At 41.7% G+C, this 27,954-nt stretch overlaps 1 protein-coding gene across 1 annotated transcript in view; it reads right to left on the bottom strand.

Annotated features, from left to right (window-relative positions):
* Positions 1–1,441: 1,441 nt before the first annotated feature.
* Positions 1,442–27,954, bottom strand: part of ddx43 (DEAD (Asp-Glu-Ala-Asp) box polypeptide 43) — a 95,924-nt gene continuing 69,411 nt past the window's right edge. The window contains exons 12-17 of the mRNA XM_043680581.2: positions 27,404–27,531; positions 21,976–22,085; positions 11,946–12,084; positions 4,471–4,558; positions 2,781–2,918; positions 1,442–1,806 (exon numbers count right to left, since the gene is read on the bottom strand). Of these exons, the coding sequence (XP_043536516.2) occupies positions 1,798–1,806; positions 2,781–2,918; positions 4,471–4,558; positions 11,946–12,084; positions 21,976–22,085; positions 27,404–27,531 (612 nt within the window). The 3' untranslated portion in view covers positions 1,442–1,797. The remainder of the gene's footprint in view (positions 1,807–2,780; positions 2,919–4,470; positions 4,559–11,945; positions 12,085–21,975; positions 22,086–27,403; positions 27,532–27,954) is intronic.

The following is a 27,954-nucleotide window of genomic DNA, read 5'->3' as shown; positions in this document are numbered from 1 at the left end:
TCACGGGAGCACGAAGTGGCACCAATGCAGTCATCAATGTAGCGGAGGTAGAGGTGGGGAGTGGTGCCGGTGTAATTACGGAGGATAGACTGTTCTACGTAGCCAACAAAGAGACAGGCATGGCTACCTCCTTGGCCTGGAGGAAGTGGGAGGATTCGAAGGAGAAATTGTTAAGGGTGAGGACCAGTTCAGCCAAACGAATGAGTGTGTCAGTGGACCCCCCCCATCATCAAACCATCATCTCCCAGACCATACAGAACCTCTTCAACCTTAGGAGATCTCCCACCCACAGCTTCCAGCCTCAGTCTGGGAACCCTGCACCGCCCGATTCTACCTCCTTCCCAAGATCCACAAGCCTGACCACCCTGCCCAGACCCCATCACCAGGAACATATTTCCCTCCCCACCCATTTCCGTATTCCGCAAAGACCATTCCCTCCGTGACTACCTGGTCAGGTCCATGCCCCCCAACAACCCACACACTCCCTTCCTGGCACCCTTCCCCGCCACCGCAGGAATTGCAAAACCTGTGCCCACACTTCCTCTCTCACCTCCATCCAAGGCCCCAAAGGAGCTTTCCATATCCATCAAAGTTTCACCTGCACATCCACCAATGTCATTTATTGTATCTGTTGCTCCCGATGCGGTCTCCTCTACATTGGGGAGACTCGACGCCTCCTAGCAGAGCACTTTAGGGAACATCTCTGGGACATCTGCACCAATCAACCCCACCGCCCTGTGGCCCAACAACAGTTCAACTCCCCCTCCGACTCTACCGAGGACATGCAGGTCCTGGGCCTCTTCCTCCACCACTGCTCCCTCACCACCCCACGCCTGGAGGAAGAACGCCACATCTTCTGCCTCGGAACACTTCAACCCCATGGCATCAATGTGGATTTCACCAGTTTCCTCATTTTCCCTTCCCTCACCTCACTCCAGCTCCAACCTTTCAGCTCAGCACTGCCCTCATGACCTGTCCTACCTGCTTATCTTCCTTTCCACCTATCCACTCCACCCTCCTCTCTGACCTATCACCTCCATCCCCACCCCCATTCACCTATTGTACTCTATGCTACTTTCTCCCCACCCCCACCCTCATTTATCTCTCCACTCTGCAGGCACCCTGCCTCTATTCCTGCTGAAGGGCTTTTGCCCGAAACGTCGATTTTCCTGCTTCTCGGATGCTGCCTGACCTGCTGTGCTTTTCCAGCACCACTCTAATCTAGACTCTGGTTTCCAGCATCTGCATCCTTGTTTTTACCACAGTGAACACTAGCATACTTACCTCCAAACTTTACTCCATAATGTCATATTTAAAAAATTGCTCGTTTAAAATTAATTGCCATGGTGTATACCAAGGGAACAATGAACACCAAATCCTTCATACAAGACTGGTCAGGAGTTTCAGGCAAGGCACATATAACAATAGGGACATTTAAAACTGGAACTAGCTGTGTTTATTCATCTTCCAATAAAATACAGTGGAATACACAGAATGTTAGACATCAACATCTAGGAACATCGCACACTGCTGCTATCCCAGCAACCATATGGAACTTCATTCATTCCTTCCATACTAGGCCCCCATCAGCTGAAAATAACATTCTGTTTATATAAAGAAAAAAAAAAGCAATTGTTCACAAAACATGTTTTAAATTTTCCAAAAGCGAAGGATGCAGTAAAGTGCAGTGCTCACGTGTCTTGGAATTGAGCCTGTGCAGTAATTTAACTTTGCTGCGGTGTATAAATCAGGTTTGATTTCACTGCTACAAGACAACAAGCAGCAGATATCGTTGTTTCAGTTTCTCTGCAAAGATATAAATTAGTAAATTAGCCAGCTGGTTGGCTGTATGATTACAAACTAACACTCTTAATTTAATCTCATGGTTTTCATTAATATATTGTTTATTTAAATGAAAACCATCCACATTGATGTTTACCTTTAACATCTCTTTCACTGTTTGAGCTCAGTCTAAACCTTGCCCAATGCAACCTGGTGGCCACCTACCAGCGCTCCAACAGGCTGAGGTTGAAAACTTCGCAGAACCACTGGCTGAAGGTTGGTCTGATCATTCAGCACAACCAATGCCTGCGGCAACATACAGCCAGAAACATTTATAAAAGGTATTTTATAAACCCATTTTGAACTGGGGAGAGGGAATGAGGCTGCAATGAGGGATGTGCTGTTCCCTATTAGCTTTCTGGGAGGACAATGTTGATTCACAGTTTCCGGAGCAGATTAAGGGGTACAAATGAAAACCGCAATTACAAATGTAACAATTCAGCTCTGCTTGTGATTGCCCATCAATGGCCTGTGTGAATAACCTGACTCTGGGATTGAAACCCAACAAGCTATGGCTTCAAAAACTTTAATATGACCTCAGAGGACTGAGAGAATGCAAGTATGGCTTGTAGTATTAAACCTGGACAGGAAACATAATGTTTTCTTCGGTTCTGTCATTAGCATCAAAATTTCACCAACACTGCTCAGTTTTCATCTGTCCTCATTTCTTAATGTTGCCAATTCCACTGCTGAGTGTGTTTTCTCTGCAGAGATGACTTGATCTTTAAATACCTGTTTCATATCCTTCAGATTATCATGTTGCTTTCCTCCCCAAATGTAAGCATCACTATTGGATCTATCACCAATTTTACTGAAGTAATTTAGTTGCTGATCAAAATCAAGGAAGAGCATGATCAAGAATGTCCAGGTTTATTACCCACCACAGACACAATTTCATGCAGTAAAGATTAAATTGAGAGAATGTTTTTGGATCTTACTTTATTCCAACCTCTTCTGCCTTGCCCGCGACCGCTACGGCCTTCACCATGGGAGGCTGCAACCTCCCGCTCATATTCCTTCTTCATTTTGTTTTGCTCAAATCTTTTTGCCATTGTCAGAAGTTCTTCAGGAACAGGCTGCACATGAAAAGCCCACAGTTACTGCAATTGAATTCAGCTATACAGTTGAACCTACAAAACAGCCTCACACCTTGTCTATACAGAGGATAGATGGAAATAAAATAACAGAAATTACACGACAGAAACATTCTGTTCAACTAGTTCATGCTCCATACTCAAGCTTCCTCTTGTTTTGCTTCATTTAACCCCATCAATATATCTTTCTGTGTCTTCCTTCCTCATAGACATATGACCAGCTTTCCCTTAAATCTATGCCATTCACTCAACCACTCCCTGAAACGAGTTCCACATTCTTACCACTCTCTGGGTGAAGACCTTTGTTTTGAATATCTTGTTTTATCTGTTAATAACTGCCTTACATACACTTTTTAATTTCTAAACTGGGAATCAAAATATAACCGATTAGATTAGATTCCCTACAGTGTAGAAACAGGCGTTTCAGCCCAACAAGTCCACACCGAACCTCGGAAGAGCAACCCACCCAGACCCATTCCCCTATACCTGACACTATGGGCAATTTAGCATGGCCAATTTACCTAACCTGCACATCTTTTGGACTGTGGGAGGAAACTGGAGCACCCGGACGAAACCCATGCAGACACAGGAAAATGTGCAAATTCCACACAGATAGTTGCCCAAGGCAAGAATTGAACCCGGGTCCCAGGCGCTGTGAGGCAGCAGTGCTAACCACTGAGCCATCAATTCTTTCCATAACTTTAAAGACATCACTCTTCAGCCCTTTCTGAAGAAGCCCCAAAAGCTCTGTGCCGAAGTCCAAGAATATCCGAATACACTGGATCCGTTCAGTTCAGGTCATCTTGTTTGAACACAGCTAGGTTATTTTATATTGGCACCACGTCATTAATTTGAGGCATGTTTTCACTTATAGAGTCATAGAGATGTACAGCATGGAAACAGACCCTTCAGTCCAACTCGTCCATGCCGACCAGATATCCCAACCCAATCTAGTCCCACCTGCCAGCACCTGGCCCATATCCCTCCAAACCCTTCCTATTCATATACCCATCCAAACGCCTCTTAAATGTTGCAATTGTACCAGCCTCCACCACATCCTCTGGCAGCTTATTCCATCCTCTGCGTGAAACAGTTGCCCCTTAGGTCTCTTTTAGATCTTTCCCCTCTCACCCTAAACCTATGCCTTCTCGTTCTGGACTCCCCGACCCCAGGGAAAAGACTTTGTCTATTTATCCTATCCATGCCCCTTATAATTTTGTAAACCTCTATAAGGTCACCCCTCAGCCTCCGACGCTCCAGGGAAACCAGGGAATTACATCTGAAGGTTTTTCCGCAAGTTCATTTCACAAAGGCTTGGATACAGGAGACGTTCTCAAGCTCAAGCCAGGAGGCCCACAACAGAAATCCCTCTTTGAATGTTCCCAGTCTTTAAGTTATGAATCATTTAAGCCCCATTTCTCAGTTAACTTTCATCCAATTGCAGTATCTACACTTTTCCTTGGGCTGAGATGTTAGACTAGAGCTAACAAGTGAAATACTAATATGAGGTACGACAAGAACTGCAGAAACACACCTGATATGCTCGTTCAAGAATTGCAATCAATTCTGCAGCAAATCTCCAATCATTCCTCGTTATGAGGGTTATTGCGGATCCCACACGACTGTAACAGAACACAATATGTTAACAATAAATCCTCAGTGTCCTGGTGAACTGCATTAAACTGACAAAGAAGCAAACTGTACACTTACAAACAAGTTACAACTTGCCTGCTACTGGCATAATCAATGAAACAGGAGAAAGCCAACTATTCAGTCTCCCACTCAAAGGGGACAATATATTTTGGGGGTGGGGTTTTCTACACTGACAACCCTCTGGACCATGTGTGGCATAAAGCAATTGTAAAGCAATTGTTCTACTAACATAAGGATAGGTTACAGCTGTACCCGAGATGGAAAAGATGCTGATTTGTTTAAACTTTGTTGTACAAAACTGTGAATGGAGCTGATTCTGTTCTTGACTCTGAATCAAAGTTCCAGGTTCAAGTCCCATTCCAGCACTTGATACCCAAGGAAGGTCCATTTCCTAAACTGGCCAAACAACTTGCAAATGCTTTTAATAAATGTCAATGGTAGGTCATTAAGAGTGGGAGAAATTCCTGGTGAGCCATGCATTGGAAAGGAATTGGAAATATATAGTTATCTATAACTCCAGCTTACAACAGGCTAGTTGAGATGAATAGTCTGGTTCTTTGCGGCAGTCTTTGTGGATACAGCGAATGACAATGATTTTATGAGCATGACCAATTGAAAAGTTCAATTAAGCAATACACAGCCTTTTGTAAGGTAAAGGCTTCAAGGAACATGGAGCAAAGCACAAACAGCCATGATTGAAGTGAACAACTGAACAGGCTTTAAGTACCTAAATGGCCTATTTCCCTCGCACACAACCATTTGTGGTGCAATAGTAGAGTCCCTACCTCTGGGCCAGAAGGCCTGGGTTCAAGTCCCCTGTGCTGCAGAGGTGCATCATAACATGTTAGAACAGGCTGATCAGAAAATTATTATAGATGACGAATTTTATTTGTCATTACAGGTTAAAGTCTTCAGTTTCAAAAAAAATGTTTGAGAAACTGCTCACAAAAACTATCTTGTAAGGATGGTTTAATTAAATAAAGAACAGGTTTCATCAATATTAGTACTACGAGTTGATCAGATGCCATTCCCCCATATTTGAAAGCTAACACCCGCAAGACTTGGCAAATACATAGATATTATATAATGGACAATCACATGGTAAAAATAAACTAACAAGTTAAAACATTTTCTATGATTTCACAATGTAATATAAGCCAAGCATGGGATAAAGATTCAAAATTTGACAATTAACCAAACATTGGATAATTGCCATTCAAAATACGTCAACATCTCAAAACAGATGCATATCAGCTTGCAAGCTCACAAAAAGTTCTTAACAAAATGCAGTTCAGTATTTCAGCTGCAATATTCTAACTTGACTTCACAATAGTCAGTCACTTCCTCTCCAGAACAGTCAACAAAAACAACTTGTAGCTCTTAGCCAAACATCAAATTCTGATACTCACACTTAGTACCAAATCAACAAAATGGATGACTTTACTCCATCCTTTCTCTAATCAAGAAATTTTCATATGAGCCATGATATAAAAAAGATATGTAAATAAAAGATGAATAGACAGTGACATGAAAACAGGAATTTTCATGTAACAAATAACAAGCAACTGTCACATGAACCAGTCGGATCATAATGCCTTGTAGGGAATAACATTAATGTTGGTGGAAAGAATTTAAACACAAAAGATAATTGCAAGTGTTTAACTGTATGCCACTACAAAGGATCCTGAACCTGTTATTTATTGCAACCTTGATAGGGAGATGAAAACAGGAATAGAAGAGCTATGACCTAAATTTCAAGAAAGAAGTTTGAGCAAAAAGAGATGTTTAGATATTTTATAGCAAAATTTGAATAACTTCCTGGGGCTTATCCACTTTTCTTATAGTTTCTTTTTTCTCCTGTTCTACTTACCTCTTCAAGACTTTGGTCGTGGCGAAGGTTGGCAGCCTGCACTTGTGGTGCATGAGAGTTTGGGTTCCCAACAGCCTCTGCTTTGTCGAGGCAGTCTGAGCACTGACTGTGGCTGCTGATGCAGAGGGGAGTTTGGGATCCTGCCAGCATCTGCTTCCTCGTGCTCCCACGAGGAGGCTGAACAGCCCATCAACCTGACCAACACCCTCCACCCAGATCTCAAACCCACCCAGATCATCTCGGAAACCTCCCCCTCCACCCCACCCCCGGACCTCTCCCTCACTGTATCTGGCAACCGACTAACCAGAGTTATACACCACAAGCTCACCGACTCCAACAGCTACCTAGACTGCACCTCCTCCCAGCCCACCTCCTGTAAAAACACCACCCCCCCATTCCCAACTCCTTCACATCCAATCCCAGGACGACCAACTCCACCTCAAAATGTTCCAGGCGGCCTCCCTCTTCCACAATCGCAACCTCCCCCCCCCCACCACACGCATCCGACGATGTCCTCCAGCGCCCTCCTCTACCCCACACACCACCGCCCTTGAACCCCATCCCTCCCAACACAAGGACCAAAACCCCTGGTCCTCACCTTCCACCCCACAAACCTCCACACACTACTCATCATCCTCCGCACTTCCATCACCCCCAAACGGACCCCACCATTACAGACACACTTCCCCCCAAAAAGACCATTCCCTCCACGACTCCCCCATCATGTCCGCACACCCCCCACCTGCCCACACCCCACCCCCGGCACCCCTCCCTGCCACCACAGGAAGCGCAAAACCTGCGTGCACACCACGCCCCCACCCCCATCCAAGACCCCAAGGGACCCCCCCTCCCCACACCAGCCAGAAATTTACCTGTACCTCTACCAATGCTGTCCACTGAATCCCCACCGCACCTGGTGTGGTCTCCTCCACATCGGCGAGACAGAACACCCTCCCGCAGATTGTCCCAGAGAACACCTCCGGGACACCCGCACCCATCAACCCCACAGTCCCGTGACTGAACTCTTCAATTCCCCCTCCCACTCCATCATGGACATGCAGGTCCCGGGCCTCCTCCACGGCCAAACCCTTACCACCCAACACCTGGAGGAGGAATGCCTGATATTCCGCCTCCGGACCCTGCAACCACACAGGACAAATGCGGACCTCAACAGTCTCCTCACTTCTCCTCCTCCTGTATTATCCCAGTCTGAAGCTTCCAACTCAACAGTGCCCTCCAGACCGGTCCATCACTCCCCCCCTCTGACTTATCACCTTCTCCCTCACCTTCAACCACCTATCAATTTCTCAGCTACCTTCCCCCAAACCCCACCCCCTCCCATTTACCTCTCAACCCCGACCCACAAGCCTCATTCCTGATGAAGGGCTTATGCCCAAAATATTGATTCTCCTGCTCCTTGGATGCTGCCTGACCTGCTGTGCTTTTCCAGCACTATAGTCTCGACTCTGATCTCCAGCATCTGCAGCGCTCGCTTTCTTCTGAAGCATGCTTTTGTTTATAATTTAAACAGATCGCTGTTTAGAGGTTATTTCTGTTTTTAGTAGCATAATATTTGTGGTTATTCAACACAAATAGTAGTAGCAAACCCGCATTACTTTGCACTTATATAGCCAGGAGGCCTGGGTTCAAGTCCTACCTGTTCATAGATGTGTACTAACGTCTGATTAGGAAAAAAAAAGAAAAATCCCCAGGTGCTTCACAAATAAACTTTACAACATTCAATATAAACAAATGGAAATTACATGAAAATATTTTCAATATGGAAATCTCAATTTAGTTCTGAAACATGTAGAGAAGCTCATAATCTGACCTTAAAAAGCCATTTTACTATATCTATTTAGTCTGATCACATAACAGTTGGCACTGATGCTACCTAGACTGAAAACAGTTCCATTCCCAGGCAGTAGTATAAATTCATGAACATGAAGACTCACTTCATTGAAACTTGGATTTCAAAATCACTTTGCAACCAACCACTCAACTCAATGTAAGTCATCAGACAAAATGGAATTGAACAAAACAGTCAACATCCACTGTGAAATATGCTGCTGAAAAATAAAATCTTAGAACAGATATAAGCGGCACAAGATGTTAAAAAAAATCAACGTGCCCTCAAAACAATGGAAAAATAGTCCCATTTTAACCTCCTTTTGCATCCAAAAGTCACCCACAACTTGGTTGAGTTCTTGTGGCTGCATAAGATGGGACACCAAAAACTTTTCTCCTTGACTCCACTATATGGCATTTGTTTATTGTCTGTCTTCAAAAAGAGAACAATAGTGTTTCATGTTTATGTACAGGTAAACAGGAGGACTTCTTTTTAAAACGAAGAATGCGCCATCATTTGTGATGCAACCAAAATGGAGACAAAGAACGGAAAGTTCAAGGAATATATGGTGTGGTGAAACCACATCAATGGAATATTGTTGAATTTCATACTTATTAAAAAAAATACTATCAAGTGGGGATGATTTCATGAGTTGAAAGTGTGTTGCTGGAACAGCGCAGCAGGTCAGGCAGCATCCAAGGAGCAGGAAATCGACATTTAGTACCATAGTCAAATTCACTTGAAGTTTTATTCTATGGAGTTAAAGATATCCAAACCTTGCTCTATGATGATTTGGAGATGCCGGTGTTGGACTGGGGTGTACAAAGTTAAAAATCATACAACTCCTCCACTATCACCTGATGAAGGAGCGACGCTCTGAAAGCTAGTGTGCTTCCAATTAAACCTGTTGGACTATATAACCTGGTGTTGTGTGATTTTTAACTTTGCTGTACGATCACTTTTATACATTTTCGCCCACGATAAAATCTTGTGCGGTGCAGCTTGCATTACAGTCTAACACTTCAGCACAATCCTCAATTCAAATTCAAGGTGAGCAAAATGGGTTCCTAACCTGAAGCTTGTTTTTAAACAAAAGAAACTCTCTTGGATTACATGAACACCACAGACTGGAACGTACCAAATTCAAATTATGTTTATTTATTTCAAAGTGTGTGTTTAGGATTTATTGAGCCATCTGAGCTTTTGAATGCTTAACTGTTTTGCAAAACACCAACGTGTTCTAGTATAGTTCCTTCAAGGGAATCTATTAAGTTATCAAGCAGAGAATGGTGTACACAAATCAATAACTATGACAAGCAAAAGGGAACAAAGAAAACTTCAAAGACTTCTGGTAACGTAACGTCCCAAGAGATAACTCTCTCACAATCTGGATCACCCACTTGAATAAAACACACCCTTGATTTTTACAAACACTTTTTCCAAGACTGACGTGTTAAAACTAATAACCCTGTTTCACAAAAATCATTCGCAATTTTTTTTTAAAAAACTGGAAAATCCATCATATTGCAAATCCAAAGCACATTAAAGAAATCAATAAGGCCACAAAACTACCAACCTGACAGGATATATAAAAACCCAGAAGTTTTTCGAATTAGATCCACATACTTCCTGTTGTAGTTGTTTTTTATTTTTCTATTGCATTAGCTAGCAGCTTCAGCAAAAAAAAGTGACCATGTACACTAATCAGTAATTATTTCAAAAATCTTTTGGACTCTTGCAATCACTTAGTCAAGAGAAACTACTCCATTTCTGCCAACCCTATGACTAATTGTTTGAGAAAAGCTGTTTCGAAACAACAGTTCTGCCAGAAAATGGTGACGTGAACGAGAGGGAGAGAAAAAAATTCCACTCAGCACAACACAATGAAACACAGTCAGGAAGACTCGAGGTTGAACTTCTTCAATCTCACATACAAGGGGTGGATGAAATCATAAAAAAGGAAAAAAAAGTGGCACAGTGGTTAGCGCTGCTGCCTCACAGCGCCAGAGACCCAGGTTCAATTCCCACCCTGGGCAACTGTGTGTGTGAAGTTTGCACATTCTCCCCGTGTCTGCGTGGCTTTCCTCCGGGTGCTCCGGTTTCCTCCCACAGTCCAAAGATGTGCAGGTTAGGTGAACTGGCCATGCTAAATTGCCCGTAGTGTTAGGTGAAGGGGTAAATATAGGGGAATGGGTCTGGGTGGGTTGCTCTTCGGAGGGTCGGTGTGGACTTGTTGGGCCGAAGGGCCTGTTTCCACACCGTAAGTAATCTAAAAAATCTAAAACAAACAGGTACTTGGGGAGGGGGAATTGGGGGTGAAGGGAAATGAAAGACATTGGCTTCAGAAGCACCCATTGTTACTGCCATTGTATGACTGACACACCACCACTAACTGAAAGAAGGATGGCAGAATGAAAGAGAATGAACTAATGGAAAAATATCATGGGAAAGATTGGGAGATGCTGGTCAGCAAATGCCAACACAAGTCAGTGTTACCCTTCTTATTATTACAATGATTTGAAGATGAGCAATTTCAAAACTGCCTATATTTACAAATCTTACCAAGGTGATCAATTAGAATGCATGGAGGGAATTAAGAGCAGTGATGTGGCAAATAGAGTCTAAGGCAGTTGCAAATTCAGTAACAGGGTCCCTTTGTTTGGTGTCAGGAACATGCAGGAGGGCATCCGTCAGATACTGTTACTGGTACATCACTCCTGACATACTTGAGCCTTCACTGGCCTCTGACAGCAACCAAAGTAAAAAGTGATAAATCAATGAGATAATTTTAGAATTCTCCATGGATTTTCTGACATTTTCACATTTGGAGAATTAGTCAACTTGAAAATACCCCATCATTGTGATAGGGATCAATAATAATACTTTAAAAAATGAACAATGCTGGCAATTAGCACCATGGAAGGTGTGTTGTCTTTGTGACAGACAGTTAAATGCATACTCAGTGAATGTTATTAAAGCTATGTACAGGTTTACCACATTGCAATTGGAGAAGGGTTTTCTACCTTATCAATTTTTAGGAAGTGCAGGGGTTTTACCCTCTGGCCAGTATTTATCCCTTAAAACAGAGCAGGTGAAAGGTGTCCTTTCATGGCATACAATTGCAAAAGGGCAACAGTGAGACAGGCAGATGAATGCTTCCTGCAACTATATGGCTAACATTTACAGAACAGAAAGGGGATAATGAGAGAGATGCCACCTCTGACACAAGTGTGAAAAGCATGAAAAAGTGATGAAGACTTGTATTTATAAAGCATTGTTCATGCTGATAGAACATTCCAAAAGTTCTTTACATCCAACAAGTATTTTTAAAATGTCACTGTTGGTGCATAGGGAGCCCGGAAACCAATTTGATCTAAAACAACAACAAACAAATATTCTGTTAATTGTGACTTTGAAGGAGGTATTTAAAAAAAAACAGCCAAGGTATCAGTGATAACTCACTTTTTTTCAAAATCGTACCCAAGGATCTTCTACATTCATCTGAGCATGCAGCATCTCCAACAATACAGCACACACAGTACAGACGGTTAGCAAGTGAAGTAAATACATGTACAGCAGGGAGGCAGTAGAAATTTAGATTGACAGTCACAGATGAAAGAATAGGATCAGTGCATACCCTGCTCTGCCAGTCCGCCCGATTCTGTGTACATACTCTTCTATGTTGCGGGGAAAGTCGAAGTTGAACACATGTGTGATATCATGCACATCCAGTCCACGAGATGCAAGATCAGTAGCAATAAGAATCCGAACTCTCCCTGGAGAGCAAAGAAGTTTGCATTTATTTTCAAAGCCTACAGTAACATTTGCATCCTTCTTGTAAACCCAACTGTTCCTCATTAAGTTTTAAGTCTACTGTAATTCAGTTTCTAAATTTCTGAAATTCAGAAACAACTTGTAGATTATTTTGGGGCTAGAAAGAATGCGCATGTCAGTACAACTATGAAGCAGACAAAGGAGTAAACAGCAGATCATCATCACTGTGAAGCAGATTGGGAGAGTGGATCTTGTTAGAAAGGCAGCAGGAGATAAGAACCAGTAGGAGAGAGCCTCTTCAACCTGTCCCTACCAGTCAAAGCTGAAACGTGATATCACAGGAAAATAGATAGGCATTTGGATGGTGTTCCTTTCCTTTTGATTGGTCAAGTGGTTTAAATCAGGAGATAATATTACAGCTGAAGAGTCAGTTAGGAAATTCATTTCTAACATCCAATTCAATTACTTTAATAGAATAGAGGTGGCAAGTCAGGTGATTTATTGTAGCTGTAACATGTGGGGACTAGTGAATGCTGTGCATGGAGACCATATCTGCAGAAAGTGTTGGCTGTTCAGGAGACTTCAGCTCAGAGCTGATGAATTGGAAGCCAAACTGTAGACACGGTGACACATCAGGCACAGGGGAAACTTACTTTGACACTGTGTTTTAGGAGACAGTAAGACCTCTTCACTAATTACACCAAATTTGGTTTGTTGTCAAGGACAGAAAGATGTGACTGAGAGTGAGACAGATATGAAATCTAGAACATAGCTTTCGAGGAGCCTCAATTAGTGCCATTGTCCAATAGGTTCTTACACCCATTGTGAATAGGGGCACAGACCACACAGCGATGTCATTAAAGGTATCAGTGTGGTGATGAGCAGTGCAGTAGGTACAGTAGGTCATGATTTCACCCATCAGTTTGAGTGGAAATAAGGAAGAGTCAAGAGAAGAAATCATGGGTGGAAACTGTCTACAGGTCCCCAAAAAATATGATTTTAAAAAAGGAGGCATGTAAGAAGCACTCCACCACTATTATGGGTGATTCTTATTTCCAGGTAATGACAAATCAGATGGGCAAGGGTAATAAGAAAGATGAACTTCTTGAGCGCATCAGGGATTCATCCTTAGAGCTGTATGTTGCAGAACCTACCTGGGAACAGGCTATTTTAGATCTAGTAGTGCGTAATGAGGTTGGATTAATAAGAGAGCTCATAGTCTGGGTAGCAATCACAACTTACTAGAATTTCAAATTCAGTTTAAGGGTCAGCAACTCCATATCAAACCAGTATCCTCCAATTAAATAAGAGCAATTACATTGATACGAAGAAAATGTGGTCTAAATTGAGCTGGGAAAATAAAACCAAGGGGAAGGTCAGTGGGTGAGCAGTGGCAGACGTTTAAGCAGATATTTCATAATGCTCAGTAAAATTTATTCTGATCAAAAAAGAACTTGATGAGAAGGATGAACTACCCATTGATAACAAAGGCTGTTAATAATAGTATTCAGCTGAAAACTAAAACATGAAAAGTAGTGAAAACTAATGTTAGGCCAGAGGATTAGGATTTTTCTTTTTCGGAATGACTAATGCATAACTAAAAGCTAATAAAAAAGGAAAAACAAATGATTATGAAGTAAACGGGTCAAGAAATATCAAATGAAACGACTATCTAAAGTGAGTATGGAACTCCCAAAAGGAAGTGACTGAAGTATTGAGAATGGGGAATAGGGAAATGGCAGATAATTTAAATCAATAATATGAATCAATCTTCATGGTAAACATTACAAAAATAACAGATAGACAAGGTGCTAATGGGAAGAAATGTCTTGTAACCGTCTCTATCACGCGGGATAAAGTATTTGACAAACTAATAGGATTGAATGACCTGATGGCCTGCAATCAAGAGGTTTACAGGAAGTGGCTGAAGAGATAATGGGGGTATTGGTCAAAATATTCCAGAATTCAGAGGATTAAAACAGCAGTACACTGTCCCTTCTCAAGAAGGGAGAGAGACAATTCGCTTTACATCTGTCATTGGAATACTGCCACAAACTACTATCAAAGGAAGAAATGGTAGGACATTTAGACATGTTTGTCACAATTCTCATGGAAAGGAAATCATGTCTGACAAATTTGATAGAGTTCTTTGAGGGTATAACAAGCAGAGTTGATAAAGAGAAACCAATAGATTTGATGTATTTAGATTTTTAGAAAGAATTCGAGAGGTTTCCATATAAAAGATTATTCCACAAAGGCAGAAATGGAATGGATGGTTGGAAAGATGTAACTAGTGGAGTGTCAGGGGTATCAGTCCCAGAGTAACAATCATTTACAATTTATATTAATGATTTTGAGGCGTGAGCAGAATGTGACGAGTCCAAATTTGTTGACTCTACGAAGACAGACAGGAGGACATGTTGCTAGGAGGATATAAGATATTTGCAAGGGGGTATAGTTAGGTTGAGTGAATGGGCAAAACTAGGCAGATGGAGTTTACAATGTGGAGTCATGAATTTTGATAGGAAGAATCAAAAGGTAGACTATTGTTTAAATGGAGAGATGAAAAACAAAGTAAACAGGAGCAGAAGGAATCCATTCAGCCCTTTGAGCCCACTCTGCCATTCAAAATGATCATGGCTGAACATGTAACTCAGTGCCCTGTTTCCATCACGTCCCATACCCTTTGATCCTTTTAGTGTTATAAACTACTGTTAATACTTCCTTGAAAACATGCAATGTTTTAGCCTAAGCTGTTTTCTGTAACAGAGGATTCCACAGGTTCATCACACTTGGTGAATAAATTTTTTCTTATATCAGTCCTAAGTAGCCTATTCCAGACCCTGTGAATGTGACCCCTGAATCTAGCCTCCCTAATCCTGCGTTTACCCACAAAAAATAGGAACAAGACTAGGCAGTGTGGCTTCCCGAGCCTGCTCTGCCATTCAATAAGATCCAACATTCTTCACATCCACTTTCCTGCCCCTTCCCCATAACACTCGATTGCCCTACAGATCAAAAATCTATCTATCTCAGCCTTAAATATACACAAGGACTGTCCCCCACAGTTCCCTGTGGCAAAGAATTCCAAAGACTTTCAACCCTCAAAAGAAATTCATTTCAGTCTTAAATTGGCACCCCTTCATTCTGAGGCTAGACTCTTCCAAGAGGGGGAACTCTCTCTCAGCATTCAACTTGTCAAGACCCTTAAGAATCTTATATGTTTCATTGAGATCACCTCTCATTCTTCTGAACTCCGATATGTCAGGCCCCAAGTAGTTTAGCCTTTTCATTGTAAGGCAATCCCTCCACACTAGGAAGCATCCTTGACGGCCTTCTTTGAACTGCCTCCAATGAAATTATCAAATAAAAGGATCAAAACTGCTCACAGTACTCCAGATGTGGTCTCACTAGCACTTTTGTAGAGTTGCAGTTAGACTTCCCAACTCTTAAACTTCAACCACCTAAAAACAAATATCAACATTGCATGAGCCTTTATGATTACATGCTGCGCCTATGTGTTAGCTTTCTGTGTTTCGTGCACAAGAATCCCCAAGTTGCTTTCTGGTACTGCTTTCTGCAGTTTCTCTCCATTTAAACAATATTCTGTGCTTTTGTTCTCCCTTTCAAAATGAACAACTTTGCATTTTCCCATATTACACTCCATTTGCCTTTATCAGTCGTGACATAGATTATGAGCAGAGAGACCATCTTCAGCAGTTTAAAACTTTACTTATGTCACAGCTGGTGGCTGCCACACTATAGGAAGAATGTGATTGCACTGGAGTGGGTGCAGAGGAGGTTCAACAGGATATTACCTAGGGTGGAGTACTATAGCTATGAAGACAGGCTGGATAAACTTGGGTTGTTTTCCTTAGATCAGAGAAGGCAGAGAGGGGTCCATATTGAGGTATATGCTATTATGAGGAGTAAGCACAGGGTGGACAGAAAGCAGCTGAAGGTTCAATACAAGGGGGCATAATGATAAGGTAACCCACAGGCAATTTAGAGAAGATTTAAGGAAAATGTTTTCCTGGGGCTGGGGTTGTCTGGAATGTACTGCCTGAGAGGATAGTTGAGGCAGGAAACCACAACCTTTGGAAAAGTACTTGGATGAGCACTTGAAATGTCATAACATTCAAGGCAACGTGCCAAGCGATGGTGTAGATTTAGAGTAGCTTTTGTTAATGCAGACTCAATAGACTTAGCAAAATTCTAAGATTCTACATGCAGCAAGTAATTAAAAAAGCTAACTGAATTTTGACCTTTATTTATTGTGGTTTGGAATTCAACAAGAGGAAAGTCTTGTTAAAACTGTTCAGGGTGTTAAGGATATACTGGCATTGGAGGCAAAGAGATTCTCGGTTGAATTCTGGGAGAAAGTGGTTGACTTATTAAGAACGGCTGAACAGGTTCATTGCTTGAGAAAAGGAATTGGGATGTCATGTTGAGGTTGTACAGGACATTGGTTAGATCACTTTTGGAATACTGTGTTCAACTCTGGTCCCTCTGCTATAGGAGGGATGTTGTGATATTTGAAAGAGTGCAGAAAAAGATTTACAAGGATGTTACAAGGGTTGGAGGGTTTGAGCTATAGGCAAAGGCTGAGTGGGCTGGAGGGTCCGAGATGGAGAGGTGATGTTATAGAGGTTCATAACATCACAAGGGTCATGAATAGGGTAAATTGGCAAGGTCTTTCATGGAGTAGGGGAGTCTAGAACTAGAGAGCATAAGTTTAAGGTAGAGAGGAAAGATTTAAAATGGACCTAAAGTGACAGCTTTTTCACGCAGAGGGTGGTGTGCGTATGGAATGAGCTTCCAAAGGAAGTGGTGGAAGTTGGTACAATTACAACATATAAATGGCATCTGGATGGGCATATGAATAGGTAGGGCTGAGAGGAATATGGGCCAAATGCTGGCAAATGAGACTAGATTAATTTAGGATATTGGTCCAACTTGTCCATGCTGACCAAAGGGTCTGTACAGCTCTACGGCTCTATTTAGAAGAATCACAGGATAGATGTTGTGAACACATTTCCATGAGTGGGGGAGTCTTGGTCCAAGGGACATATTGCTCAAGGAGGGGTCACTTAAAGCTGATTTAACGATGCAATGGATTTTTTTTCCCCCTCAGAGGATACTGAATGTTTACAATTCACTACACAAAGGGTCTTGAAGGCTAGATCACAAAGTATTTAAAGAGGAGCTAGATAGATTTTGAAAAATGGTACAGTTGAGTGCAATGAGGAACTGGCATGAAAGAGGAGTTAAGGCCACACTTTTATTGAACAGCAGAGGGAGGTTGAGGGGCTGAATCCCTGCTCCGATTTCTTATGTTGCTAACATAGCCTCAACGCATTTTACAGGGGTAGACAATGGCATACTGGTATTATTGCTAGACAATTAATCCAGAGACCCAAGGTAATGTTTCGGGATCCTAGGTTTGAATCCCGCCATGGCAAATGATGGAACTTGAATTCAATAATTGTCTGGAAATAAGAGTTTAATGATGACCATGAATTACCTGATAGTTAGGGAAAAGCCATCACAAATGCTCTTTAGGGAAGGAAATCTGTCATCCTTATCTGATTTGGCCTACATGTGACTCCAGACCCACAGCAATATGGTTAACTCTTAACTGCCCTCTGGGCAATTAAGGATGGGCAATAAATGCTTGTCCAGCGAATGACACTATCAATAAAAAAAAAGACACTGCTGGCATGGACATTAACCAGTTCACGGTCCACCTTTCAATCTGGCAACACTGTTTAGGAGATTTCAGCAATTCATCATCTTTCTCATGGAATTGATGAGAAGGACAGAACACTGGGATTCTCCCAGACTGCTGAATCCCCAAGCAACAAAGCAGAATGGATTGCTCACGTGGTATGCTGAGCTCCCTATTCCTTGTCTGTAAATCTTGGTACTTTTATTCCACACCAATTGTCAATACTCAATTTTTTTTTTGAGTCTATCATGTGGTAGGATGGCTGCTGGAGAACCAAGGATGACTACTCACTAACCAACTCACAATCTGGACTAAAAGAGTAGTGTTTTGATACAAGAAGTGGTGGTGATGGATCATGTTCAGCAGGGGCATGGTCTAGACAGGGGTGAGTAAGCATAATTGAAAAAAGGTTGGTTCAGCTTCAACAGGCAAAGGAAAGGAACAGTCACCTGAGAGCAGGGAGCTTGTGGTGAGGACCAAAGACAGTAGCTACGGCATTCCTGGCATTGATAACATTGGATATCGGAAAGATAGTTTGATAATTTAGAGGCAGTGGAGAGATCAAGGATGGGATACAGCTGAGTGTTCTCAATACACACATGGAATCTCATGTTTACAGATGACGTTGCTGAGGGGTAGCATGTAGATGAGAAAGAGGAGTGCCTGCAGTAGAGGCAATCATGCTCGAGTGGGAAGACAATTCAGGGGTTCTCTGGGTACATGTGGATAGCTAAGAATAGATCTCACAGGATGACAGGCCTATCTTGACTTCCGGTATGGTTCTACATTGATTTGCCAAAAAAAAAACACCTGGATGCCAAAAGTTAAATTATGAAGAGGATTACACAAAAGCTAAACATTGTGGGCTGCATACACTACTCCTGCTCCTATTTCTTGTAGTCATGAACCACAGACAAAAACATTCACTACATTTTCACCCTGGGGTTCAAGTTCAATGAAAAGTGTGGAGGGAAAGCTAGCAACAGCAGCGGGTATACCTAAATGTGAGGTGTCAACCTGGTGAAACTACTACACAGACTGTTTGCATGTTAAGCAGTGGTAGGAGCAAGTGATAGATGGAAGGATTCCACAACCAATCGATCAGATCGGAGCTGTGTGGAGGTGAGGTGGTGGCTCTGGGAGACAGTTGCAAAGCAGCAATATCATTGGATTAATAATCCAGAACTCCAAGTTAATATTCTGGGGACAGTGGTTCGATTCCCATGACAGACAGTGAAATTTGAATTCAACAAAATAGTAGAATAAAAAACTAATCTAATAGTGAACATGTTGACTGGCATTACCTTCCCTAAAGGATGGGTTTTAATGTGCCAACCCCCCCAGGTGTCACCTACATGTGACTGTAGACTCATAGCAATGGGGCTGTTCTTTAACTGCACTGTGGGTAATTAAGAATAGGTAATAAATACCATGCATCTACATTCCAAGAAATAATTTTTTAAAAAAAGCTCAGTCACTTCTAGATGTTTATGGGAGTGGACATTTAAACAAACTAACAGGAGCTAGAGGCTGCACAGACACCCCTATTCTCAAAGATATGGGAGCCCAGCTCATCAACGCAGAATTCAAGCTATAGGACTTTACAATAATCTTTAGCAAGCAGTGCTGAATAGATGATCTACCTCAGCCTCCTTCCGAAATCCCCAGCATCACAGATGCTCATCTTAAACCTGTTTAATTGACTCCACTTGATATCAAGAGCCAGCTGAAGGCACCGTATACTGCTAAGGTTATGGGCCTTGACAACATTCTGATAATAGCACTGAAAATTTATGCTTCAGAATTAGTTGTGCCCCATTGGAACAAATGGTTCCTACACACAGTAGCAACACTGACATCTACTCAACAATCTGAAAACTGACTAGATTAGATTAGATTACATTACAGTGTGGAAACATTATCCCTATATTTACCCCTTACCTAACACTACGGGCAATTTAGCATGGCCAATTCACCTGACTTGCACATCTTTGGACTGTGGGAGGAAACCGGAGCACCCGGAGGAAACCCACGCAGGCACGGGGAGAACGTGCAAACTCCACACAGTCAGTCGCCTGAGGCGGGAATTGAACCCGGGTCTCTGGCACTGTGAGGCAGCAGTGCTAACCACTGTGCCACCGTGCCGCCCATGATCTGTAAAGAAAAAGCAGGACAAGCCAAAACTGACCAACTAAAGCCTCATCAGGTTAATCTTGACTATCAAAGGAATGGAGGCATTGTTGATAATGCTATCAAACATCCCTTGCAAAGAAATCGCCTGATTACTTACGCTCGATTTTGGATCGACCAGGGCCCACTTGACCCCTGACCTCATTACAGCCATGGTCTAAACATGAACACCAGAAGATAGGTGAGGTGAGAGTGACCAACCTTGACATCAAGGCCACATTTGACTGATCATGAAGCCCTGGTAAATCTAAAGGCAAGTGTGAGCAGGGGTAAACTCTTCATTTGTTGCGATCATATCTAGTCCAAGGTAAATGATTGTAAATGTTGGAAGCTAATTATCAGTCCCAATACAGTACTACTAGAGTTCCTCAGGGGACTATCCTAGGCTCAAACATCTTTAGCTGCTTCATCAATTCCCTTCTCTCCGCCACAAGGGCAAAAGTGGAAACGTGCCAGAGTCTATGGAACAACAGGGTCGCACTTCAGCTGTTAATCAGAAGGTTGTTGGTTTGATACCATCCAGCAATGAAGGATCTCCATCCTTTGGACGATATGTCGGCCCAGTGGTTGGCACTGCTGCCTCACAGCACCAGGGACCTGGATTCGATTCAAGCCTCGACCCACTGTCTGTGTGGAGTCTGCACATTCTTCCTGTGTCCGTGTAGGTTTCCTCTGGGTGCTTCGGTTTCCTCCCACAATCCAAAGATGTGCAAGTTAAGTGAATTGGCCATGCTAGACTGCCCATAGCGTTCAGGGATGTGTGGGTTAGATGCACTAGTCAGGGGTAAATGTAGAGTAATAGAGTTGGGGAATAGGTCTGGGAGGATTACTCTTCAGAGGATCAGAGTGGACTTGTTGGACCAAATGGCCTGTTTCCACACTGTCAGGGTTCTCTGGTTCTATGGTTTCCTGATGAATGCACAGATGTTCAACATCACTTACAATTTGTCAGATACTGAAAGAGTTCCATGCCCAAATGCAGCAAGACTTGCACAAAATTCATGCTTCAGCTGGTAAGTGGGAAATATCCAAAACACCTGCAAGCTCCTCTCCAAGTTACACAACATCCAGCCTATTCTCTCTAAAATCCTGGAAAGCCCTCCCTGCAGCACTATGGTTGTATCTATACCCCAATGGCTGCAGCAGTTCAAAAAGGCAGCTTAGCACCAGTTTCTCTCAGGCTTTAGGGATGGATAATACATGCTGGTCTAGTTAACAAGGGTCATATCCCACAAACAGATTAAAAAAAACACTCCCCTATTGCTAATATGCTCCTATGCTTTAATATTCCAGCAGCCCCTTCCAATTTGATATTTTTGCTATCTTCTGGAATTCTTATCAAACTCTTTCTGATTGTAGTCTCTCGTAAACTGTTTGTTAAATTGCGTTATCAACTGTTGTCCTGAAGTTTCTAGTGGGACACAACCACAAATATGCATTTTGTTCAAATAAAAACAGCTTGTTTTGTGATATTTACTACCCTGGAGAGTAATTAGGTCACTAAAATGCGTAATTTTCTTTGAATGGTTTTGAAAAAAAATTAGTCATGAAAACATTAAGGTGAAATAAAAAGGTTATTTACTGCCTGGGGTGGTTAGTGATAGAAAGTCTGGAGGATAGTGGGCTAGTGTAGGTTAGGTGGGCTTGGATCGGCGCAACATCGAGGGCCAAAGGGCCTGTACTGCGCTGTATTTTTCTATGTTCTATAAAGTCAGGTGATTTAAATTCTAGACACATGCCAATGCTCCATCATCTTAATTGTTCCTCCCACTCAACCACATATGCCTGGTTTCCATGATGACTGCGGAAGAGATTCTGCGCTGAAACTCTGTACAAGAGACAGTGAGAAATAGCTAAAAGTTGCCAAGCAGTTGAAGAGCTCATAATGGTCAAATTTTCAAATGATCCACATATTTTTAAAAATTCATAAAGAACTACCCCAGAAACTGGTTACAGAAATCCCCCTTTGCAGTACCTTCCTTAAAATCTTCCAGGGCCTGCTCTCGATCGTATTGCTCCCGGTCACCATGAAGAGACTGCACTGGGATCCCTTGCAGACTGAAATCACTTGACAAATCATCAGCTCTACATGGGTACAAACAATATTCAATTAGTCACCTTCCAAAACCTTTGAATAAAATAAGGAAACTTCCTCTCCAAACAGTTCCCCTGACTGACAAGGGAAATGTGGGGGACCATCAAATATTGACAAGTACTTGCTGCAGAGATTTGCTGAGTCATGCAAAGTAGCTTCAGCTCTGCCATGGTATTTGATGGCGTGGTAGACAATTTATTAAACTGTCATATAATTGTTTAAGCAGCTGCAGGCTATACAGGTTCTATACCTTTCTCCAAGCCACAATTTAGATAGGCAATCAGAGTTTGCCAAAAAATGCTTTTCCGGCAGAGTTTGTGGAAGATTAGAGCATGTTGCTGAGTCATGTAATATTGCAAATAAAAATCAGAAACTAAAAGGTTAATTAAGACTTCAATTCAGTGAGACATTCTTACAAAACCACAAAGCGGCCTGCACTGTTTCGATTTCCAACCATCTGGCCAATCCTCTTCCGGATTCTGAGAAACGTTTTGTTGGAGGCAAGCTCACAATAAAATTGATTGATGTAATATTACAAGTTGAGTCATTTGAGCGGTTGGATTTCGATTCAGCAGAAATGAAACATCTTTGGACAATTTGTTTCAGTATTTTCCTCCACAAACTGAACAGCATTATAAATTTTTTTTAGAACACTGACATTCATACTATGACAATCATAGAAGGGAATCTGAAAACCCTTCATCAAAATGGAATGAAAAAAAAATAAGAGCTCAGGCTCGAGGAAACAGAAGGACAAATAGCTTGGTTGCAGAGCTAGATTTTAAGGAGTGTCTTAATATATAGAAGGGCAAAGAGATTTAGGTAGACAATTCCAGAGTTTAGATCCTGGTCAGCCAAAGGCAATGTAGCCAATGACTGGTTAGAGGAATTGGGATGTATTAAAAAAGAATTAAAGAAATAAAGGTTTTACTTTGGATGTTTTGAGTGGAATGTTACAGATGGAAGTGACAAGGAACAGATCATTAGGGTATATCACCTGGAAAGGTTTGTAGGATGGGAGTATTAAATGAAAGACATTGCTGACCATAGAGTTTTGGACGAGTGCAAGTTCATTAAGTACAGTGGGGAGAAAGTAAGGTCTAAGTACAGTGCAGTATAGGTGACTGTCAGAGTACTGAATTAGTCAAAATGACAAACATATGGATGAAGGTTTCAGTGACAGATAGGCGAGGTAGGGGTGGAGATGGACATCATCATGGATATGGAAATATCGCTGGAGAGATGTGGGTTTGAAGTGCAATTTTCATCTACTAGGACACCAATAATCAGGTTTAATTTGAGGTAGGAATGGAACAAGTGAAGAGAGAATGGAGGACGCATCAGGACTGATGATAATGTCATTGCTCTTCCCATGTTTAGCTAAAGGAAATAACAGTTCATAAAAACTGCAGACAGAGCACAGAGTATGGTTGGGTTGAGAGAGGTACAGCATTCATGTGGAAGGTGATCCCATGTCTGAGAATGACAGTGTAAAGGTACAGCATGTAGACCAGAAAAGGGTTGACATTATACTGTTCTTTCCAATTGTAAAGATTTAATTTAACTTTGGAAAGGACAAGTTGATAGGCTGAAGAGCATTTCCCTTTCCATCCCCTGTATCATTTCACACAATGCCATGAATGCCTGGCTTGCATCAACTCTTGCCCAATCAAAGACTAAAAATAAATTTTCATTCTATAATTATACTAAATATTAGCAATTTTTGAGAAAATTTGTAGCTCAGATTGATGATAAGTATGTAAGTTAGCTTGCTAAGCTGGAAGATTTGGTTTCAGATGTTTCGTCATCATTATAGGTAACATCATCAGTGAGAGTCTCTGGTGAAGCACTGGTGGTATGTCCAGCCTCTCTATTTATAGGCCTTGGTTTCTTAAGGTGGGTGATGTCATTTTTGGTTCTTTTTTTCAAGGGAAGGTAGACAGGATCTAAATCGATGAGTTTATTGATGGAGTTCTGGTTAGAATGCGATGCCTCTAAGAATTCTCGTCCATGTCTTTGTTTTGCCTGTCCTAGGATATGTGTGTTGTCCCAGTCAAAGTGGTGTCCTTATTTGTCTGTATGTATAGAAACTAGTGATAGTGGGTCGTGTTTTTTGGTGGCCAGTTGGTGTTCATGTATCCTGGTGGCATGTTTCCTGCTAGTTGTCCGATAGTGTTTTTTACAGTTCTTGTAACATCTTGTAAATGATGTTAGTCTTGCTGGTGGTATCTATTGGATCCTTTAGGTTCATTAGTTGCTGTTTTAGTGTGTTGGTAAGTTTGTGGGCTACCATGCCAAGGGGTCTGAGTAGTCTGGAAGTCATTTCTGATATGTGTTTGATGTAACACAATGTGGCTATAGCTTTTGGTTGCGTTGTGTATGCTTGTTTGGATTTGTTTCTGAGGAATCGGTGGATTGTGTTTATTGGATCACCAATATCAGGACTCCGAGCAGAAGCAGTAATGCAGAGACTTGAACAAGCTGACCTCCCATCTATCAAACCCAAACTTTGGGACCACTATGTAGATGACACCTTTGTCGTCACAAAATGGAATAAATTAGAGGAAACAAATAACACCATGAACAATATCCTGACAGGCATAGAATTCACAAAAGAGGAGGAGAATGACAATAAACTGCCATTCCTCGACGTGACAGTTGAACGTGCAGTTAACAGAAAGCTTCAAACCAGCATCTACAGAAAAACAACAATCACAACACAAAGACTTAACTTCAGAAGCAATCACCCCAACATCCACAAATGCAGCTGCATCAAGACATTATTTCAATGAGCTACATTACACTGCAGCACTCAAGAACTACAAAAAGCAGAAGAAAAATATCTATCCAATGTTTTCAAGAAAAATGGGCACCCAATAAACACAATCCACCGATTCCTCAGAAACAAACCCAAGCAAGTAGACACAACACAACCAAAAGCTATAGCCACATTACCTTACAACAAACTACTTCCAGACTACTCAGATCCCTCGGCACCATACTAGTCCATAAATCTACCAACACACTTAAACAGCAACTAATGAACCTAAAGGATCCAATAGATGCCACCAGCAAAACTAACGTCACTTACAAGATACCATGCAAGAGCTGTAAAAAACACTATATCGGACAACTAGCAGGAAACGCGCCACCAGGATACATGAACACCAACTGCCCACCAAAAGACACGACCCACTTTCACTAATTTTTATACATACAGAGAAAGGAGGACACCACTTTGACTGGGACAACACACACATCCTAGGACAGGAGAAATAAAGGCACGGACGAGAATTCTTAGAGGCACGGCATTCTAACTAGAACTCCATCAATAAACATATTGATTTAGATCTATCTACCTTCCCTTGAAAAAAAAACAGATATGATATCACCCACCATAAGAAACCAAGACCTATAAATAGAGAGGCTGGACATACCACCAGCACTTCACCACAGGCTCTCACTGATTAGGTTATCTAGTATGGTGACAAAATATCTGAAAACAAACCTTCAAGCTCAACGAGCTAATCTACATACATATGAAACATTAAACTAAAACCACCCTACACAATGTCACTACAAGTTCAGAAACAAGTCAGAATTCAAGCATACAGAGTAAATAACAACAGGCTTTACGTGAGACTTTATCAACTTTGGTGTAATTAGACAGTGAAAAGCAAATTAGACACGAAAACCTTTACCCTGATTGTGTTCGATGAGGAAGGGTGGGAAGAATCTTGCTCTTAAGACTGGTGAAGTGTGGTTGGACATGGGCCTGGTTTCTTTGTTGTAGACTTGATGTGAAGCAATAATTGAACATTCTTCCACTCTGCTAGAAGCACTTCTCTACAGAAGTCCAGCTAGTGATTTGCAATAAACCATCATCCAATAAAGATTAATTAGTGTTTACATTTGAAAGAATTCTCTTTAGAGTTCCACCTTTATCACTGGTCGTCTTTTACAGTCAAATCAAATGACCCAGAAATATTTTAACTTATATAGAATCTTACAGCACAGAAGATGTCCATCAATTCAACCATTTTTCCTCTGATGTCTCTTTGATCGAACTATTCAATTTGTCCACTCCTCTATTCTTTCTCCATAGCCCGACACAATTTGGTTTTAAAGTACTCAATCCAATTCCCTTTTGAAAGTTACTATTCAGCCAGATACTTGATTTTAAAAATAACCTTGAGATTTCTTTTGGGGTAACTGGGAACTAAATTGAGATTGCATTTGTTGCTACCATTGTTCCCAGCTATAACCACACTACGTGAAGTCTGGGACTCTGTTAAAACAAAGTGTTTTAAAATAAAAGGAAATAAGTCAGGAATCAACTATGGGAGAAAATATGCAATTAACTTGCATGTGGAAAATTATACAACTCACGCAGCCCCCATTGTAATGCGATGAACCCTAGTTGTCCTGGCCAATACTTGTTTTTCAGCCAAAATGATCAGCAGATTATTTGGTCATCAGCACATTGTTGGCATGGGACTGTGTGTGTAAATTAGCTACCATATTTCTTCCAGCACAACACAGCAAACTACAAAAGTATTTAATTCCACAAACATCCACTCCCTCCACCACCAATGCTCAGTAGCAGCAGTGTGTACTACCTACAAGATGCACTGCAGAAATTCATGATAACTTCTTAGACAGCACCTTCTAAACCCATGACCAATTCAGCTAGAAGGGCAACAGATATATGGCAACACCATCCCTGAAAGGCATCCAAAACAGTCATCACCCTGACTTCAAAACACATTGCTGCTTCTTTCCTGTCACTCAGTCAAAAGCCTGGAATTCCCTCCCTAACGGCATTGTGAGTCAACCTACAGCACACGGACTGCAGCAGTTCAAGAAAGCAGCTCACCAACATCTTCTCAAGGGCAACTAGGAATGAACAATAAATACCAGACGACCAGCCAGCAATACTCACATCCCAGGATAAACATAAAACTTGGCTGTGAAAGATTTGGGACATCCTGAAGTCCTAAAGGTGCCAAACAAATACAAATCTTGCTTTCTTTCTCTAATCTGACCTCTTAATTGCCTCAGATCCTGAGCTAGACTATTGCTTCAGGTACTATGCCCTTAAAGAGCAATGAACTACTATGATTAAATATACCAGGGTAGCCTTACCCACAGCAACTTAATTGCCATGGGCCTAACATCACTCAACTTTGCATCAACAAGTTCACTGCCAGAATCTCTGAGCTTTTGAAAACTTTCAGACTGTCAGAAAAATAAATGACGAGAATTGAGCTAAGTACACCTCCATGAACATAGTTAGTACCCAACATACGTGAGCTTTCTTCCCACAAAGATGATGACTTTGTCTTCAGGGTTCATGGACTCAATGAAGTGAAGTGTGTAGCTTCTTTTCTCTTCTTCAGGGATAACTAGTACATGCTGTTCCACCGTTTCCACTGCCTGAGAAAAACATAATGAATTTGCTTCCAACAAGCACTCTTCTACTGTGTCATAGAAACACATTCAGCGTGGCAATTTAATTATGGCATTAACATGTTATGTATTTAGCATCACTGGGAAGATTTAGCAAAGCTATATACTCCAATATTGAGGAAGTACAAGTTGCACTGACAGTACATTCCACACCATTTCCTTTTGCCATGTCTTCCCCCAAGATTGTTGAATTTACACAAATTCACATTCCCTAAAACATGAGCATTCAAACTACAGAGAAGACCTTTCAACTTCACCATTTAATTAGAACATGACTGATCAGCAACTCAGATCCATTTACCTGCCTCTGCTCCATATCTTTTGAACCTGAACAAAAATCTATTGATCCTTAGCCTGGAAAATTCCAACTGACCATCATCACCAACTGCT

The sequence above is a fragment of the Chiloscyllium plagiosum genome, unplaced genomic scaffold (assembly GCF_037043375.1).
Source record: "Chiloscyllium plagiosum isolate Xiang-an unplaced genomic scaffold, Cpla_swu_hap1 HiC_scaffold_3, whole genome shotgun sequence".
Classification (NCBI taxonomy): Eukaryota; Metazoa; Chordata; class Chondrichthyes; order Orectolobiformes; family Hemiscylliidae; genus Chiloscyllium; species Chiloscyllium plagiosum.
This window is presented reverse-complemented; position numbering and strand designations above follow the sequence as displayed.